This window comes from Drosophila takahashii, chromosome 3L (assembly GCF_030179915.1).
Source record: "Drosophila takahashii strain IR98-3 E-12201 chromosome 3L, DtakHiC1v2, whole genome shotgun sequence".
NCBI lineage: Eukaryota > Metazoa > Arthropoda > Insecta > Diptera > Drosophilidae > Drosophila > Drosophila takahashii.
In genome coordinates this window covers 10981596-11000819 of record NC_091680.1, presented here as the reverse complement: position 1 = coordinate 11000819, position 19224 = coordinate 10981596, and the positions used below count along the sequence as shown (strand labels likewise).

Below are 19224 nucleotides of genomic sequence, written 5' to 3'. Positions count from 1 at the left end.
ATCGATAAGTGCGTGCAACCGATAGTTGCCAAAACGCCCACCACCACATGCAACAACAACAACTACGTGCGTGAAAATTAGTTAAGTTTTTATAAAGAAAACCTGGTTAAGTGACTTTCAGAGGGCCATCGAGCAATCCACATGCTGCGGGGGAGTGCGGGGCAAAGGGCTTTAATCAGCAGGACAGGCCAAAAAGGTCCAGAAGCGTGAAAAAGAGTGAAAACTGTGTGTGTGTCGAAAACGGAACGGAAAACGGTGCCAAAAACGCAAAGAAAAGCTGCGAAAGCGGTGCAAAGCGAACGGGGCGATAAAGCAGCAGGTGTAGTCGAAACGCGGGCATATAGAGATATAACTAATCTCTGGTTTCCACCGATTTGCCAGCGAAACATTAACCAACCAACACCCACACACGCACTCCGCCTAGCTTCTCTGCACACATACATACAGACGATTTGCGTAGTGCAGAGCAGTTTTCTTCATCACATCCACATCTCGTAAATACATCAACTACACCCACACACATGTCCTACATGATGGCCAAAACGCTGGAGGAGCAGAGCCTGCGGGAGTGCGAGCACTACATCCAGACCCACGGGATCCAGCGGGTCCTCAAGGACTGCATCGTCCAGCTGTGCGTCTGCAGACCCGAGAATCCCGTGCAGTTCCTGCGTCAGTACTTCCAGAAGCTCGAGAGGGTGAGTTCTTAATTAAGAAACCTATTAGTTATAAACTTTTGCAGAATTAAAAGATAGTACTCAGACTTACTAAGACATGATTAACTTGTACGATTCAATTTGTATTTTAGGTACCAAAAGTAAACATACTTTGAAATTAAATAACAAATCTCCACTACGCGTTGACTAAAAGGGTATAATATATTCGTAGAAAAATCTGTAACAGAAAAATGAAAGCGTTTTCGACCCAAGAAAATATAAATATTCTTGATTAGGATCTCTAGACGATCTGTCCGTCCGTATAAAGATAGAGATCACGGAAACTATAATAGATTTATCACACTGCCACGCCTATTTTATTGTGTTTATTATTGAAATCGGTCCATTTACTACATATCCCCAAAATCATTATGTATCCCCCCAAATGTATTTTGGAGTTATTTAACCCTCCTATAAACCAGGGACCGTAAATAACAGTTATTTGTGATTTTTATTTTAAAGGGCCTACTAAGATTTGTACAAGTTTTAATCAACAATTTAACTGGTTTTTATGCACTTTATAGACATGAACAAATAACAGTTAATTTGCTTTCTAGATTTGTTGAAATGCATATACTTTGTGGACAAGAGTAAAAAGAACGTTAGTTTTGACGTTTTAAAAAAAAAAAATAACAGTAGTCTTTTTAAAATAAAAATCACAAATAACTGTTATTTACGGTCCCTGCTATAAACAACACAATACATTTCTGATCAGACATACACCTTTATTTGCCGAGAATACATTCAGCTTGATGTACATGTTTCAAAGAATCTTTTAGTTGGGCCTTCCTGGGCATTAAAACCAGGTTACCCCGTCTATGTCCTGGTTTCCTGGAGGTTTTCCAACTTTGATTCCATCAATACCAACAAGCATTCTTAAAATATTTTTTGTCTGATCTCTGGACTTTTAAATGGCCAAAATGTTTAGGGGACGAGGGCGTGACTTGGGGACCAACGATTACATGGGACAGGTTTTCTTTGGCCTCGCCCTGGGCTTGGCGCACCTGGCCCTGGGCTTGGAGCACTCCATCCTCTTCCTGGGCCTGGGACAAGCTGGTTTGGCTCGGGCGCACTTGGCCTTGGGTTTGGCGCAACTCCTCCTGGGCTTCGAGCACCTGGCCCTCGGCTTGGAGCAACTTTTCATCGGTTTGCCACACTTGGATTCCCTCCTTTTGTCACAAACATTATCTCTTCCGCCGACGGGGTTGCCGCCACCAAAGAAATAGTCCGTGGGGCCAGTAAATCCCGTTTCACTATCCATAGGGCTAGCCAAGCTGCTCTCACTGCTCGAGGCCTCATTGGTGTATTTTAGTTTTAAGAGCTTAGCTGGCTCCTGTGGGAGAGAGCATTTAGCAACAGTCTTAGCCCGCGAATTCTTGAGTCCCAAGCAATGTTGTAAATTACGTTTATACGTTTAGTTATTTTAACTTACCACACTGTACTGGCATCGATGGCGAAAGGACATCTCGGCCCATCGCTCCATAGCTGCCTTCGCTAACTGCTTGTCCGTATAAAAAGCACCATATCGCTTCTTATAGTCCCTCAGGAAGTTGATGTAGGCCGAATTTGTCGCTGTACCTTCTGCAGCAAGTATATCTTCGTATCCCGGATAGTTGATAGAATCGTCCGACTGGAGCGAATCGTCATCTTTGATCGTTTCTTCAGAGGTTTTTTGGCTTTCCTCGAGTTCCTGGAGTAACTTTTCAAACTTCGATTTAGCAGCGGTACCCTGTGTAGCCATATATTGTTCGTATAAGGCCTCGAAGGCAGTTTTGTTGGAATCGTCCGACTTGAGTGATTTAGCATCCCCTATAGTTTCGCCCGAAGTTTCCCGTGTCATCGCCCCTTTACTACCCGGTTTACTTTTCTGGGGTTCCAAATTGCTCATTTTGTTTGCAATCTTTGTATTTTAAACTAAACTTGAATTTTGCACAGAACAATTTCTTAAAAGAATGTAGAAAATTATGTATGAAACTGGTTGTACAGAATTTGATCAGGTCTTTTTTTATAAGCAAATACTTGTGTACCGTACGAAAGTCTTATACAAACTGATTGTATGTGGGCATCAGCACGACAATCTGGAATTTGGATTTGAATTAAGGATCTTTAGCTACTGTGATTGCCTGTCTGTATTGAAACTACTTTGAAATACTAAATTATTTTTCCGATCTCTATGATCCTATACTTTTTACCAATTGTAATTAAATAAATATTACCTAGGGTTTGGTAACTGTTAAAATGGATAGTAACTTGTAATGACTCATTACTAATGAGTCTCGTTTTGTAACGCTAGAATTAGATTAATAACAAAAAATAATGGATAATATATAATATTTCGTAATATTTAATAATAATCATATAAACGTTCGAAAAATTCTCAAGAGAAAGCAAGAATATTGTCGAATTTTGTAATTTATTCTAAACCTCACATATTTTATGACTAGATAAGAAGTGCTGGTAGAAGGTGTTTAACTTATCATGTGTGATTGAGTTCGCTTTCGAGGTTTTCAACCCCTCGAGAGCAACAAGCGGCATTTGCTTGGCCATTTGGCTGCCGCTTAAACGAAAATCAATACAACCTGTGGTCTATTTTTGAGTGGACAGTTAAGTAAAACTCGTCCTGAGGCTGTTTTTGAAACACCAATGCTTGAAATGCCGTCCACTCGTTGGGAGGACTGCATTCTCTCTGTTGCTGGGGAAGCTTTAAAGTTTATTTTGGAAGGCAGGTTGCAGCGAAAGCTTGCAACGCTGCAATGTAAATAGAACAGCGCACCTGTGGAGGCTCCTCCTCCACCCCTTTCTCTCTGGAGAAAGGACTTTGGACTTTGATTTTGTGGGAGAGAGTATGGGTGTGTTGTGGCTCTCTGGGGCAGGTTGCCTGTTGAATGCCGGACTCGGTGTCAGTTGGATTAGCGTCCTGTCGCCGTGCAGAAGCATCCTGCGTCCTCGTATTATTTTTCGACCCCCGCGCGCCATGGGAAACCAGTTGAGTGTGAACAGCATCCAGGATGCGGTCATCGATCGCTTCCGCTCGGTGGCTCTGACCACCGATGCCAACGGCGCCATGCGCATCCGTTCGTTTTCGGAGGGGGTGGTCACAACCGCCCACCATCACCAGCAGCACCAGCAGAACCAGCAGCAGAGTCCCCACTGCAGTGGACGCGGTGGACGCATCCTGCGCGAAAGCAGCATCGACGGCGGTGTGGCCATGTTCGATGCCCTGCTGCGCGACGATCACGAGCATCGCCTGAGCCTGGATGCAGTGCATCGGATGCGGCATGTCCGCACATCCTGCACCACAATTCCCGAGGAGGATGCCATCAGCGATCGCAGCCTGCAATTGCATCTCTCCACGATCGCCCGCGAACGTGAAAATGAACGTGAGCGTGAACGGGAACTGGAACGTGAACGGGAACGGGAACTGGAACGTGAACGTGAGCAAGAGCGAGAGCGAGAACGTGAAGTAAGTAGGAAAAGCGGAAAAAGTGACTTGCGAATTCGGAATGCGTAAAAGCTTTTTGGCGGAAATTATTCAAAGTGTGGGAGTGTGCGCATGGGAAAAGCTTTGATTTCATTTCGCGTTGGTGTGTTTTGCTGATTCGGTTTGTTACTGCAAGTTACGATGTCGTTAGTTCTGGCAAAAATAAAAACAAGGACGAAAATGTAGTGATGAATGTGGAAGTACTTAATTCCCTATAAAATATTTGGAGTAAACCTTGATTAGGTGCCGAAAACTACGCTATATTTTTATTTCGGAACCCTGATAAAGTCTCTAAATTTTTAATGTCATAATTGATTCGAATAATTTATAATTTAATTTTTTTGGCGGTCAGAATATTTAACAAATTGGCATTTCCTGTGAGCAGAAAAATGAAAAAAAAACCTGATTGGACAAAAATTTTCATTAGTAATGGCTATTTACTTATTCTAACGTTTTAGTTGCATTTCTTTAATCTGAATAAAATAAAAAGTTTTTATTTTTAAAAACATTGATGTATTTATGTATTGCCCTTTAAAAAGTGATAAGTTTTATCTTTTAAGATCCAATGAAGAAATAAAAAACTAAGTTATTTATTATTTCAAAAGTAAATATACTTCATGATGCTTCCATTTATCTTAACTTCAATACTGATAGTCTCAAAAAAAAGGGTATTTTTCAGGTAGCTTTTTGCCAGTTAATGTCGAATTTGCACTTGAAACACGAAGGGAAGGCCAGCGAAATCAAAGCACTCCCACTGCTTTTGCCTTTTGGTACTTTGGTCCTTTTCTCCTGCGAAAGCTTTCCCTTCCGCTGCGTCACAGCTGTGTATGTGTGTGGGTTGCTGTGCGAAAAACTTTACTTTTTGGCCATCCGTATATACACATCTATACATACACCTACACTTATAGAGGAAACCTTTCTCCTTTGCTGTGCGTTGTGTTGGTGAAGGTCATCCTGTCGTCGTCGAGATTGTATTTGTGTCCGTGTCTGCGGCTCCGAGAGTTTGCTTTCGTCCTTTCGGCTGCCTCAGTCACTTTTTGGCCACCGTCAGCTGCCCATCGTCGTACCTTCTTCTCGTTTTGCGAAAGTTTAACTGCTCAATTTACCATTTTCCATTTCACCTTCTTGCGGCCTGTTTTCGCCTGATTGATGGCCACGCGATTTCCGGCGCTCCGATCGTCGAATTGTCCGGTTTAACGGCCGTGTTAATGCCGTTTTTACGGCTGTCATCGCTCCGTCCGGCGCTGTTTTCGCCGGCTTCTGTTTAACAGCCGAATCGTGCCAAGAACTACGCCGGATACTTTGTCGCCAGCCGACTTTGTCCGTCCGTCAAATAGCCAGGCCATAAAATAAATATAAAAACAAACAACAATCAATTGTTGGCCAAAAAAGAGGGCAGAAAAAGAGTGCTAAACCGGAAGTAAAAGGAAAACAGACGAGACTAGTGAAATGGTGGGTAAACTGTCAAGTATTAAGTACGGTTAACTGGGTAACTTATTTGGTTTGGTACGGGTTTTTATGTCTGTAGAATGGATCTTACTTAGGTTAATTGAATGCTGCCTCTCTAAAATTGTTTACTTCATTCTCAACCTATTGCTTAAATCACACGAAATTATTATCCTTTTTAGGATCAACAATTACATTTTACAAACAAAAACGTTTCTCAATATTAATTTTATATAAATTGCCGTTATGTTTTATATCCTAAATGGTTTTTCGTAGTTGGAATCGAACCTCAACCTACTGAATTTTTTTGGAAACCTTTATAAAAGGAATCTTATAAATTAAGAACGATGAATGTTATAGGTATTCATGCCATTTGACATATACCATAAATTCTGATCATATCGCACATTCCAAATTTTATATGTGGAAAAAATACAACTTGTACTTAAAACTAAAAAAAGGATTTAATTTTGCTTTAGTTCTATCTGTTTTTAAAATTATTTTTTATAACCAACATTATTCTCAAAATTAAATTAAATTATATAATTTATGCTCTAATTCTATCTGTTTTCCCCCATCGAGGACGCAAAAGCATTTGCCATTATAATTTTAAGTGGCTCTTAACTGGTAAACAATTCAGATGATAAAATTGTCCCATGAATTATATTGTTATTTTTATTAGGAATTATTTCCCTTTTATGCATTCGCATCGCAAGAAAGCAATTTCGCTGATATTTTTAAGTGGAGCCGAAGAAAGTGATTTATGATTGGATACCCTGGGGATTATGCTTGATACGCTGGATATTGCAATTTGGCACAAAAGCTTTGCTTATTTTTGTCCTGCCATCGAACTTTGTGAATAATTGAGTAGCGTGGAGGTAATACAATCACCGTTCCTGGAACCTTTTCTTCTCCACCTCCAGGTGCTCTGGTATCGCATAAATAAATTATCGTTTATTTTACGCTTGAGTTGGGGTCGCCATTTATCGGGAATCGAAACTTTTATGTAAATAATACGCAGAGAAATGTATAAAAGACCATTGTGTTTGGGGAAAAGTTTTCTGGCGAAATGCGTATCCGTATCTGCCGGATGTGGCGACCTTTTGTGTGTGTGTGCCGATCCATTAAGCGGCTTATAAACGCAGCTCCCCCGACACCGAGTGTCCATGAATAATTTGGCTAATAAAGAAAAAGGCTGCGAAACGGAGCGCAACAGTTGCCAAATTAAAAATTTTCCTTTTGCCGAATAAACCTGTAAATCCTTTTGTCCAGCTGACGTCATTGGGTAATATTGAAGGATTCAGCTGTCAATTTTCTGGATGGCTGTTCGTTTGCTGACAGCTGTGACGACGATTGTGGCGTGTCCTTTTTCGCAGGACATTGCCTGGCCATCAAATGGGCAGCTGGATAACCCAAAATCTATGGGGTATATATATACGCACGCCTTTTGTGTGTCCCCAAAAATAATGTTTATGCAGGCCGACAAAAAGGTTTTTGTCCAGCATAACTGATGGTTTCAAAAAGGAGAAAGAGGAGCATTTTCAGGGGGCGTGGCAAAACAAAAAGTTCACTGAATTGGAAATTTCGCTGAACCAACTTTCGAGGCGCCGGAGGGCCGATGGAAAAGCGGATGCAGCACGGTTTTTATATTTTATACGGGTCTTTTCAGCCATAAAGTGGGAAAATTTAAAGTGAGAGAAAAGCGCACGCGAGTGCGAAAGAGAAGGATAATTTTTGCGTCAAGTAGGGCGCAAAATTTTAATTAATTCGATTATAAAACGCAGTCACACACACACACACACCTGTGGGGAAAAGGAGGAAAAGAGGTGGAAAATGGCGACAGGAAACGAGCTTTTCCGCATTTTAGTGCACCAAGTTCCTCCCGCATCCTGTTCGTCCTGTTCACATGCTGAATCTCTCTGTTCCATGAAAACTTTGTCCGTTGACAAAGTGAATTCAAGTGTGAGGCGATAGAAAGTTATGGCCAATGTTTGGCTTGGCCCACATTTAATGAGTTCTGCTTGGTGTCCCGAAAGGAATTTAAATTGCCAACGCGTCAGGAAGAAAAACTGAAAAGGAGAAAGGAAGGAATTTAAAAGGTCCCTATTATTTATAATTAATTTTCCCAGAAAAGCATTGTTATCTATATAATTACTGGTACATTTTATTAAAAAGATTCTGAAAATCAAAAAGAAATTTTATTAAGAAAAACTTTAAAATTTAATTTTAAATGAAGGTGTTTAGAAAGTTTTTTTTTGCAATCGGAAATGCCTTCAAAAATCTAATTTTTACAGTCCTCTGAGTCACCAACTACTAATGATGAATTTTGAATTCCCCAAAGAGTAATAGAAAGCTCAATGGGATATCAAAATGCCAAGCAATTGTCATTTTGATAGACATTTTAATTTACACGACAGGCAGCAAGGAAGAAGAAAATATTTTTCTGATTCACCCGAGAGATGCAATTTGAAATGCCTCGAAATGAGAATGGAAAGCAGCTTTCCCAGTGGACTCTGGGGACGCTGCAGCCAATTGTAGTCGGCACTAGACTCTCCTGAGAGGCTTTTCTCCTCCGGGCGCTGCACAAATTGGCATACTTAACCTGTCGTGCCACCTTCTTGGCCTCAAGGTTCTCCACCCCACCCATAACCACCCCCTCAGAATCCAACAACTGCCACACCGGCGTAAATCCCAACTAGGCGACATCGAGGGCCCTTCGCCTCTTGGCCACCTTGAGTTTCTCTCTTTGGGCTAACGAGAGCATTGCATCCAATGGCTTCAAGTGCCTAAATCTGTGCACGTTGCGTATACGCCATGTGGCTGCGGGGCATTAAATCTACCGATGCCTCATAATTGTTTTAATGTAATTGTTATTGACAATTTATCAAACGTAGTGCGAATGAATTTGCATGTTTGTTATATGGGCTCGTGAAACTATAAATCGCCAGCGTAGCAAATCAAATTGGTTTCCGTCGCTGCCTTGGGCAAATAAAAAAATATATAAATTGTATATATACTTAAAAGCCGCCTACAATCTTTGGATTTCTTTTCGTTTTCCATTCCGCGATTTTTTCTCGTCTTCTTGGCACTGGCGCTCAAATTGATTTGTTTTGCGAGACTGCCAAGCACGAGGGACTGAGAAACCCCTTGAATTCTCCCACTTTTACTTACATATTTCAGCAAATATTTATCTCTCTTGGCCGCATAATTTGTGGCGACCATTAGCTGCTCTTTTGTAGTTTGTATTTGCTGTGTATGATTCCTATTTGCGGGAATGTTCTTTCTAATATTTTTGTGAGCCTGTGGCCACTTTTACTTTCTTTTATGTCGCTTGTGATTGGCCGTTTTGTGGCTGCACTGGGAAAGACTAAAATTTTAAATTTAATATTTAAAAAAAAAACACATTTCTTTTCAAGAATATTTTTGTATTCGTCTTTAAATGCTGAAATTTAATTATCTAATTTACTTTAAAAGTGTTATTTTTCAGTGCATTTCATTAATTTGAAATCTTTTATTTTATTTTATTTAAAGTTTAAGTGGCCTTGAATTTTTCCAATGTCATATTCAGTCTTAATTAATCCTCTTATTGTTGCTCATTACACCTACCTCTTTCCCTGTTTATTTTTACTTGTTTCAACATTGTGTTTTGCGTTTACCTCCATTTATACATTGAGAAAAATTCGGTAGAGTTTATTATTTGTGGTTCATTTTTTGGATTTATTTGTATTAATATTTGGATTTTAAAACAAATATTAGAATAACACAGAAAGCTGTTCCAATATAAGTAAATAAAAAACAAGAAAGGAAGCTAGCTTCGGCAAGCCGAAGCTTATATACCCTTGCAGATCATTCTATTAATTTACAAATCGCAAAAATGTTAAATTTCTTATTATTTCACATTAATTTTTCGATCGTTTCTATCACAGCTATATGATATAGTAGTTCGATCTTTTAAAAATTAAAATCGAAATTCGGAAATATTTCAAAATAGTCATATCCCAGAGTAGAAGGGAATGTAATAAAAACCAACAAAGAAATAATTTTTTTCCCATTAATTTCCATTTAATTTTTCGACCATTCCTATGGCAGCTATATGATATAGTAATCCGATTTAAAAAACAAAAAAACCGAAATTCAGAAAAATATAAAAAAAAATATTCCCAAGAGTAGAAGGTAAAATTTAAAAAAACACCGGAGCTAGATTTTTTTTACGTTTTTTTTTTTGATCCTTCCTATGGGAGCTATAAGATACAGTTGTCCGATCCGGTTGGTTCCGACATATATACTACCTGCAATACGACTTTTACGAAAGGGGTCGGAAATGTCTCCTTCACTGCGTTGCAAACTTCTGACTGAAATCATAATACCCTCTGCAAGGGTATAATTATTCCCTACAAAAAAATTGTTTTTAAATTGATTATTTTGTTGGGTTTTTGTCAAATCATTTTCATTATTTATAGAAAATATAAAACAAATTGTTTTGAAATATGAAACGAAATTATAAAAAAGGCTTATACATTTTTTCCCTATGTAATTACACACTAGAGCTACTGTCCAGCAAATCGTTAGTCTTTTAGCCGCTTAAAAACCTACCACAAACCGCAAAAATGGTCGGCAGTTCATCCGCCCTACACCACATAACGGTTTCGCCCACCACCCCCAGCCACACATAGACACACGCAGCCACACTCTCACACACTCATGTGAGGGCAACTAGTGTGGAAAGATGAAGCCGCCGTCGCTGCCTCGGCCGACGTCGGCGCAGCGCCTCTGCCTGCGTTTACTGCGACGCTGACGTCGATTGTCGCAAGTTGAACGCGAATTTCGAATTGAGTTTTCAGTTTGTGTCGCGCCTCCGTTTTGTAAATACGCGAAAAAAGACAATCGCTGAATCGAAAGTCGCGACTACTGCAGCAACAATAACAACAGCTTATAACAACTAAATAATTAAAACGGAAACAGCGGGTAGACAAACACAGAAAAAAAAAAAAACAAGAACCATATGAACTAGAAGAACAAGAACACTGTGTGTTCCTTGGCAATTGGATTAATTAAGCAATTATAAATGGCAGGAAAAACAGCAGAAAGCGAAGGAGCCAAGTGAACAAAATTAAATTGGACACTAGCGGGAAAAATAAATCAAATATTTATGTGTATAATGCGGGGGTCTAGTGACGCACGATCTCATAAATATATTTTTAGGATTTCTTTTTTATATAATTTTATATTTCATAGCCGTTGCCGCTCATTTATGCCAATTAAATTTGCTGCGATTTCTTTTAATAGCCTAAATGGCGTAAAAATTAATCATACGCAGTGGAGAACAGTCTTTAATTTACTTGGACCTTTGAATTCACGATTTTAAAATATTAAAAAATTTAATTTAATCTTCTAAAATTCGGATTTAAAAAAAATACATTTTCAAAAAAGCTTATTTTTATTTCTTGTTAAAAAACCAAAATATTAATCATACGCAGTGGGGACACATTTTCATTTAGTTTGTCTTTAAAGTGATTTCCTTTTTTTAAAACCACTTAAATAGCTTTTTGTGTGGTTTAAATTTTAAAGTTTTTTATTACAGAGCTGTTCCTAGAATTTTTCAACATATTTTATTCAGCCATCCGCTGAAATATCGATCATACGCAGTGGGGCCCCATTAGTTTCTTTCGTAGCCCTTCCATTCCCCAACTTTTTAAGTGGCTTACTTATTCGAAAGTCCGTTTTTTGGCTACCCAAAAGTATTTCCAATTTAAAGAAAATTGTTTCAGAGCTGTTCGCAGCATTTATGAATATTTATTTTTATCAAACTTTGACATTGGATTTGTCATTGCTGCTGGCGGCTGTTTTTGCTCGCCTGTCCACGCCGCGTATACGTAATATTTTTATAATATATTTCTGTCCGCTCTTGTTTTTTTTTTCGCTTTTGTCTTTCTTGTCAGCAAAGCATCGTTATTACAAATCCGAGAGTGAAAATCTTAGAGATATTCTACAGAAATCCCACGTCGCGCGTTTTTCATTAACTACTACTACAACTACTGCTGTTTGTTGTTTGTTTTTCTGTGTCCATATTAGAAGCGAAGCGTTTTCACAATTTGTTGCACATAAGTAGCACAAGGCACCAACACACGGATAACTAAAGAACCAAAACTCACACACAGATACACACACCAACACACTCACACAAGCACCAACACAGGAGAAACATGTCTAAGGTTTGCCATAAATAAATGAGTCTGTTAGTGGCTGTCATAGTTTGTAGACCATAAGTCTAGTTTGTACGTCTATTCAATAAGCGCTCATTCATCAGCACAAACGGAAAATAACAAAAACAGAATATTACAAAAAGAGTAAAAAAAACACCCTCATAGAGGTAAATATTTAGTATTCTGTTGCACAATTGTGTGCATTCGCTTTTGCTTTTTTTCTCCTCCTCTGCGGACTTGTCCCCCACAGAAGTCGACGCCTCCGCTGGTTTTTATTCATGCTCATTGGATGCAACAATGCCGCCATGTCCAATATACTATATGCTGTACGCGTCCGGATCCATTTGTCGCCTCATCAGGGTTTTATTGTCGCCGTTGTAACTCACTTTCTCTTGTTACCTCCCGACAAAATCCAGCTATTAGAGAAAAAAAAACTTTAAACCTTTATGCAGTTTGGTAACTGTTTTCAATTGAAAAACAAAAAATAAAATATTTTCATGAATAAAGGGAAAGTAATTTAGGGATCCTAAACAAGGAAATTTCTCAGTTATTGTTGTCAAAACCAAATACATTGTTGATATACAAGTTTATTTTCCGAGAAAACATATCGCTTGTAGATGGCATAAGGAATCTGAAGTTGGGCCTTCCAGGCATTAACCATATTCCTCGGTTCTGTGAAAGCATCTTGGTGGGGAATTTATGGGCTTTCGTAACCGTTTTTTCGATATCTTGGTTTCCTGGAGGTTTTCCAACTTCTTTGATTCTGGTACTGCCAACAAGCATTTTTGATACATTTTTGGTCTGATCTCTGGTCCTAAAAATGTGCCCGAAATATATAGGTTTTAGGGGTCCTACGATTACATAGGACACGTTTGCTTCGGACTCGATGGCTTTGGCTTGGAACACTTTGGCATGGGGCACCTTGGCTTAGGCTTGGCGCATCTCGCCCTGGGCTTGGAGCACTCCATCCTTTTCCTGGGCCTGGGACAAGCTGGTTTGGCTCGGGCGCACTTCGCCTTGGGTTTGGCGCAACTCCTCCTGGGCTTCGAGCACCTGGCCCTCGGCTTGGAGCAACTTTTCATCGGTTTGCCACACTTGGATTCCCTCCTTTTGTGACAAACATTATCGCTACCGCCGACGGGGTTGGCGCCACCGAATAAATAGTCCTTGGGAACACTTGCTTTCGATTCCATTTTCTAATCACTGTCCACAGTTTTTGAGAAGGCTGCTTAATATTTATTATTTGTATATCACTTACCTATCTATCTTCGGGAAAAACTATATTCGAAACACGAATTTTTCACTGCCAATTTGGTTTACGGAAAGTACAAAATAAATATGAAATTTGTTTTGAATTTTATGAGGTTTTTTTCAACAGTTTTTTTTATTTAGAAATAGTTGTGTCTCTTACGAAAGTATTATACAAACTGATTGTTTGTTGGCCTCAGCAAGGCAATCTGAAATTTGAACTTGAATGAAGGGTCTCCAGTTACTGTGTTTGTTTTCTATTTTGAAAATATTTCAAAAGTAATTTCCTAGATCTACTTTCAAAATTTAAGACATTCTCAGGTATTTTTGCTTAAAGAACACTTTAACTGGAGAAAAGAAAGAACCTTTACGAAAATGGGAAATATATTTTAAAATCTTAAAAATTAAAATATTTAAAGTTTTTTTAAGATATAAAATCCTTCAACAACTTACATGTTAATAGCTCTGCGGGCAGCCATACAAGGTTATTAAACATAATTGATTTCGTAATAGATGAAAATGCCGGGTAATTAGGCTTCATTACCTTGCCGTCACCGCATCTTGGCCCACCCTTTGCACATGTCGCACCCACCTTTTCCCACCAATTGTCGTCACCTAATCAAAACCTGCATTTGTCATGATTCCCATAAATGTTATTTGCCGTTTTATTAGCGAACCCCGTTGATAAGGCGGGTGACTGGTGACAAGACTCCACTTTAAAGTCAGGGCCCATGTACGTGGAAAATGAACACCCATCCAATCAGGCGGGGCCAGACCGCAAAGTCAGCCCATCCGGGCGGGGATTGGATTCAATTTACAATCCGAAATCGATTTCCGTTTAATATGTCACAGGGAACGTTGCCAAAAGCTGAACGTCGCCCGGGAAAATCGCGAGGAATATCGCAGAGGGTCAAAGGGTGATGAGAGTGGGTGGGTGGTGGTTGCGATGGGTTGGGCTGGGCTGTGTTGGTTGTTGGGTGCTTCATGGCCATGTCCATGGCCAGGGCCAGGGCTATAAGTCGACTGGGCGCCGACTCCGCGTCTGCACAAAGGTCACGGTCACATCGCCAGGCACACGCGCCTCTCAAAGTGCCGGGTTCTGGGTTCTCCGTTCTCGGTTCTCGTTTCTGGGCTCTCGGTTCTGGGCGCTGTCCCTGGCTAAATGGTCGTAAACAAAGTTGCAAAGTTTTGCAATTGCAAAAAGGGGGGGAATCGGGAATGTTTTGATACTGCCACCCAGTAAGCTGACTGCATGATAGAGTAGAGTATGCAATTTACATACTTGGCAGCTCTGAACTTGGGGCTTTGGAAATTATTCATCAAAGTTTTGCAGTATATTTGCTATTTTATAGTCCGATTGTTTGGAATCACTTAAGTAGTTATTTGTATTATTAAAAAAAAATAAATAATAAAAAAAAATAAATAATAAAAAAAAACAAATATAATAAAAAATATATTCACTGATCTCCCAGCGAACTTCCCATAAAGTGAATAATCCAATAATAGATTGTCTAATTCTTCTTATTTTATACCACAAACTTAAACTAATTTATTTTTAACATATTTTGGAAATTTTAAGATGTTGAATTCTATTAAATTTATCATTTTAGTTGCTGAGGTAATAAGCTCGACTTTATCTCTGCTTAATTAACAGACATTTGTATGCCAAACGTTGATATTTTTGGGCGGCAGCACTCGTTTATCTTCTGTTTTGACACCTGACTGCCTGACTTCAGGTTCCTTCAGCTGACTGGCAGCCACCCAAGAGCTCCGTCAATTGGTGGAGGCGACATTCGGCTGGGGGAATTCATTGAGTAGTTCGTTATCGTCGATGAACAATCCATGATCGGCTGGCAAATTGCTTAGCTCACCTATTAATTGCGGTTTTCTGTTTTTATTTTGCTTTTGCCCACCGCTTTTTGTTTACACTATTCCTGCGTACTTCATGCGATTTTTGGTTTGGTATAATACACGAAATGTTTAGACAATAAAAATTAATGAGCGACGTCGTTCATTTGAAGTTCTTGGCGGGCCACAATGATGTTTATGGCTGGCTGGTAAAATAATTGCGTTCAAGAGGTTGCGGTCGGCTGGGTGGGGGAATCAAATCAAGTGCAATTATTTTTATATTAAATGCAAACACTTCGATATGACTTGGAAAGCATTTTGGTTTTTTGATTGAAATATGTTTAGGAGGAAAATCATTTTTTGTTGATGCTTTAGCTGTTTGGAAACAATTTTTAAAATAATTTTGTGAGTTATTATTGGAATAGTAAAATGTTATGCAACTCAACAGACTAATAATTTAATTCATTTTAAAATTCCCAAAGCATTACAGCAATTAGTTATGATCTTTAACATCGTATTTAATCCAGATAATGTCCGTTTTGGCAACCCAAAATGCTGTCTGCCTTCGAGAAACCATTAAAGTGGACCATCCCAGCCTATTTATAGGACACTGATCCTAACGCATTTCAATTGCAGCCATAACTGCCAGCGAGTGACAATTTAATGCAACTTAATCAGCATCTTGGGACAGCAGCTGGCCATTTCTGCTCGAGTGGTTTGACGTCACAGTGGGAAACGGACTGCAATTGGACAGCTGGACATTGCAGCTTTTGGGTGGGAGTACGGGCACCTCGGGATTTGATTTGCATAGGGACTCCGGGGCAACCGGAATGCGCAACAAAAGTCAGGATGTAAAGCTCTTTGGCTTCCCGCTTTTGGCTTCTCTTTTGATTTCCGAAGCGGTAATATGGAGCTTATGAGTTGCGGATGTGGGCGGGAAGAGCTTTCCCGGGTGCGGCGCATCTCGTGCTGCACAAAGCAACCACTGGTTGCAGTTCCCAGAGGCCCATTGAGAGTGACGCACATTTATCTGGCTTTTAGTCAAAACGCCAACGCACTTTGAAAGTTGACTCCTGCAGCAGTTTAATCATATCATTTCCCCCTCCGAAATTTCAAAAAGTGAGAGCAATATTTGTTGATTGAGGGGAAGTGTTAAGCTTTGATATTTGGCAACAGGGTTCAACTATTTATAGAATATTTGTTACATATATATTACATGTTAATCTGTCTTTACTTGGTCTATAAATTATGCATATGTTTTCTCTCGCGAGATATTGAATAAAGTGATAATGAACCGCGATTTGTGTGCCATTAAACAAACCCAAAATACTCATGATATTGTTATTTTTATCTTTATCTTTGGCAGGAACAAGTCAAACTGGATGCCAGTAGGCAGGTAATCAGCCCCGACGACTGCGAAGATCTCAGCCCGATGCCACAGACAGCAGCTCCACCGGTTCGCCGGCGTGGCGGAATCTCCGCGGAGCCCGTCACCGAGGAAGATGCCGCCAACTATGTGAAGAAGGTGGTGCCCAAGGACTACAAGACAATGAATGCCCTGTCCAAGGCGATCGCCAAGAACGTCCTCTTCGCCCATTTGGACGAGAGCGAGCGATCCGATATATTCGATGCCATGTTCCCCGTGAATCACATTGCCGGCGAAAATATCATCCAGCAGGGCGACGAAGGCGATAATTTCTACGTAATCGATGTGGGCGAGGTCGATGTGAGTATATTAATGGGTTTCTGTAGGGTAATCAAATTTGTAAACTTGTAAAAGACCAAAAAAATATCGACATTATAATATTTTTCGAAATCGAATATTTTTTGCAATTGAAAACATCGATATTGTCGAAATAATATATCGAAAATATCGATAAATTTATTATTTAACTCTTTTACGTGTGTTTGAATCTTTAATAACCTATTTAAATCTCTTTTAGGTCTTTGTCAACTCCGAACTGGTGACCACCATCAGCGAGGGCGGCAGCTTTGGCGAACTGGCCCTCATCTATGGCACTCCACGCGCCGCCACCGTGCGGGCCAAGACCGATGTGAAGCTGTGGGGCATCGACCGCGATTCCTACCGCCGCATCCTGATGGGCTCGACCATTCGCAAGCGCAAGATGTACGAGGAGTTCTTGTCGCGCGTCTCCATTCTGGAGAGTCTGGACAAATGGGAGCGGCTGACAGTGGCCGATTCGCTGGAGACGTGCTCCTTCGATGATGGCGAAACGATTGTCAAGCAGGGAGCCGCCGGCGATGATTTCTACATTATCCTCGAGGGCTGTGCGGTGGTGCTGCAGCAGCGTTCGGAGGTGAGTGACCGAGATTCTAATCTGTCTCACCTGCAGAGATCCACAATAATGAAATCTATCTTATCTAATCAGCAGGGCGAGGAACCCGCCGAAGTGGGCCGTCTGGGTAGCAGTGATTACTTTGGCGAGATTGCTCTGCTTTTGGATCGACCAAGGGCGGCGACCGTCGTGGCCCGCGGGCCGCTCAAGTGCGTCAAACTGGACCGGGCGAGGTGAGTAGTGGAGTCAGCTGAGGAAAATTAAAAGGTTCAGATTTTTATGGCTTACCTAACTTAAGAAAAAATTGGTTGCTAGCCCTTGACAACTATGTATGTTTATGAGGTTGTATTTTATTTAGGTCTATAAACTTTAAAATCTATTGGCATTTTGAAACAAAACAAAAATACATCTTAATTAGGTTCCTATTAAATACAATTTATTGCCTTTTGAAGCAATAGAAACATAGTAATAATATATATGATGATAAATATCACTCTAAACTTAAAATATTCAATTTAAATTGTATTAATTATAACCAAACAAAATACAACGTTTTAGAAATCTGTTAGGTTTGACCATATAAGTTTTAACACAATTCCCAAACTGTTATATTAATAATAAAACCCTTTTTTATCACAGATTCGAACGAGTTTTGGGACCCTGCGCCGACATACTCAAACGCAACATTACGCAGTATAACAGTTTCGTCTCGTTGTCCGTTTAAGTCAGCAACAACGACAACAACCACTACAACAGAGAGCAGAAGAGCAGCAGAAAAACAACAACATCAACAACAACAACCGACAAACAACAAACAAAACAACAACGCAGCGAACGTCAAGAACAACATGAAGGCGATGAGAAATAGGTGGATAGAAAAAGCAAAAAACAAACGCTCAGCAGCATAAACAAGAAACCGAAAACTATATAAGTGTGTAAAGTTAATTGCCACAAAGCCAAGGAGTTCGCGATTCTCGATCCAAAGATTGAGAATGCGTGGGGGCTGCGGGCCAAAAAAAATGTTAATTATCTGATTCTGTATGTTGTGCTGAAGTTACATAATTGTGTTATGTGTGTGTCTCTGTGCAAAGGTTGCGGCGGCATGTTCCCCACCCCGCAACCCCCGATTTCGGAGATGGTTTTCCCCAGGCTTTATCTATATATTTCACTCAACTTCTCTCAAGTTCTTCGGCTCATTTCGGAAGACACAAACCTATTTGTATAACTTATGGAACATGCTGCCTCCCCCAAAAACGTTTCATTAAATATCCAACAGACATCTGAATGTTTTTTAACAAACAAAAAAACAAAAATAAAGAAGATGAATATATGTGTAATAAATAAAATCATACAAAAAAGGCAACACACACTGGCACAAAACACAGACACACGAACAACTCACACACGCTCATACGAGGCATGAAGTCATGGAAAAAGATAGGAAAGGAATGAAAAATTGTATTTCGCTTGTATGATTCGTTATTTTGTGTCTAGAACAAAAACACAACGGCAGCAATTAATTAACCATTTTAATTTTAATTTTAGTAAATTATATTTAAACGTAAACGCGTAGCACATGAAGTCAGCGAGTCAGAAACTATTTAATTAAATATTAAAATCATGGAAGTATTCATGATTTTTCTACATGTTTCTTGTTTCTTCATCGAACGGTGTTTCGTAATCTTAACCTAGTTTTATGATTTCTTTAATAACTAATTTAAGCTTGAGCACAGCGAATGCCTGGTTTGAACTGTTATACAAAGGGGTATTCCAGTTTTTGAATTTGTATGTATTTTTTTTTTTTAGAAAATTTAAATGAGAAAAATTCCATTTGTAAATTTTTGTATTTTATATATTTTGATTCAGTTTGTTAAACACTTATTTTTAATAATTTAAAATTTTCTAATTTTGGGATTCAATTTCGTTAAGATAAAATTTGATCACAGTGCAATATTCATGGAATACCTCTAAAGTTTTGAAACTGATGT

General features: G+C 39.5%; 2 protein-coding genes across 5 annotated transcripts; one reads left to right on the top strand and one right to left on the bottom strand.

Moving 5' to 3' along the window:
* The first annotated feature begins 40 nt into the window (after positions 1-40).
* Positions 41-19037, top strand: Pka-R1 (protein kinase, cAMP-dependent, regulatory subunit type 1). 4 transcript variants are annotated; one of them, XM_017149988.3, is made up of 5 exons: positions 41-695; positions 16306-16665; positions 16883-17257; positions 17333-17469; positions 17876-19037. In XM_017149988.3, exons 1-5 carry the CDS (start codon positions 522-524, stop codon positions 17958-17960), a joined length of 1131 nt encoding a protein of 376 aa, XP_017005477.1. In that variant the 5' UTR covers positions 41-521; the 3' UTR covers positions 17961-19037. The 4 variants fall into 4 exon arrangements, with proteins under 4 accessions (XP_017005477.1, XP_017005476.1, XP_017005479.1 ...); XM_017149987.3 differs by having other exon boundaries at positions 17330-17469; XM_017149990.3 differs by lacking the exon at positions 41-695 and adding an exon at positions 10473-10605 and having other exon boundaries at positions 17330-17469.
* Mst77F (Male-specific transcript 77F) lies at positions 1418-2767 on the bottom strand. The gene is made up of 2 exons (XM_017149991.3): positions 2146-2767; positions 1418-2046 (listed from the first exon to the last, which is right to left on the bottom strand). The coding sequence occupies exons 1-2, from the start codon at positions 2599-2601 to the stop codon at positions 1672-1674; spliced, it is 831 nt and encodes a 276-aa protein (XP_017005480.2). The 5' UTR covers positions 2602-2767; the 3' UTR covers positions 1418-1671.
* Positions 19038-19224: the final 187 nt, after the last annotated feature.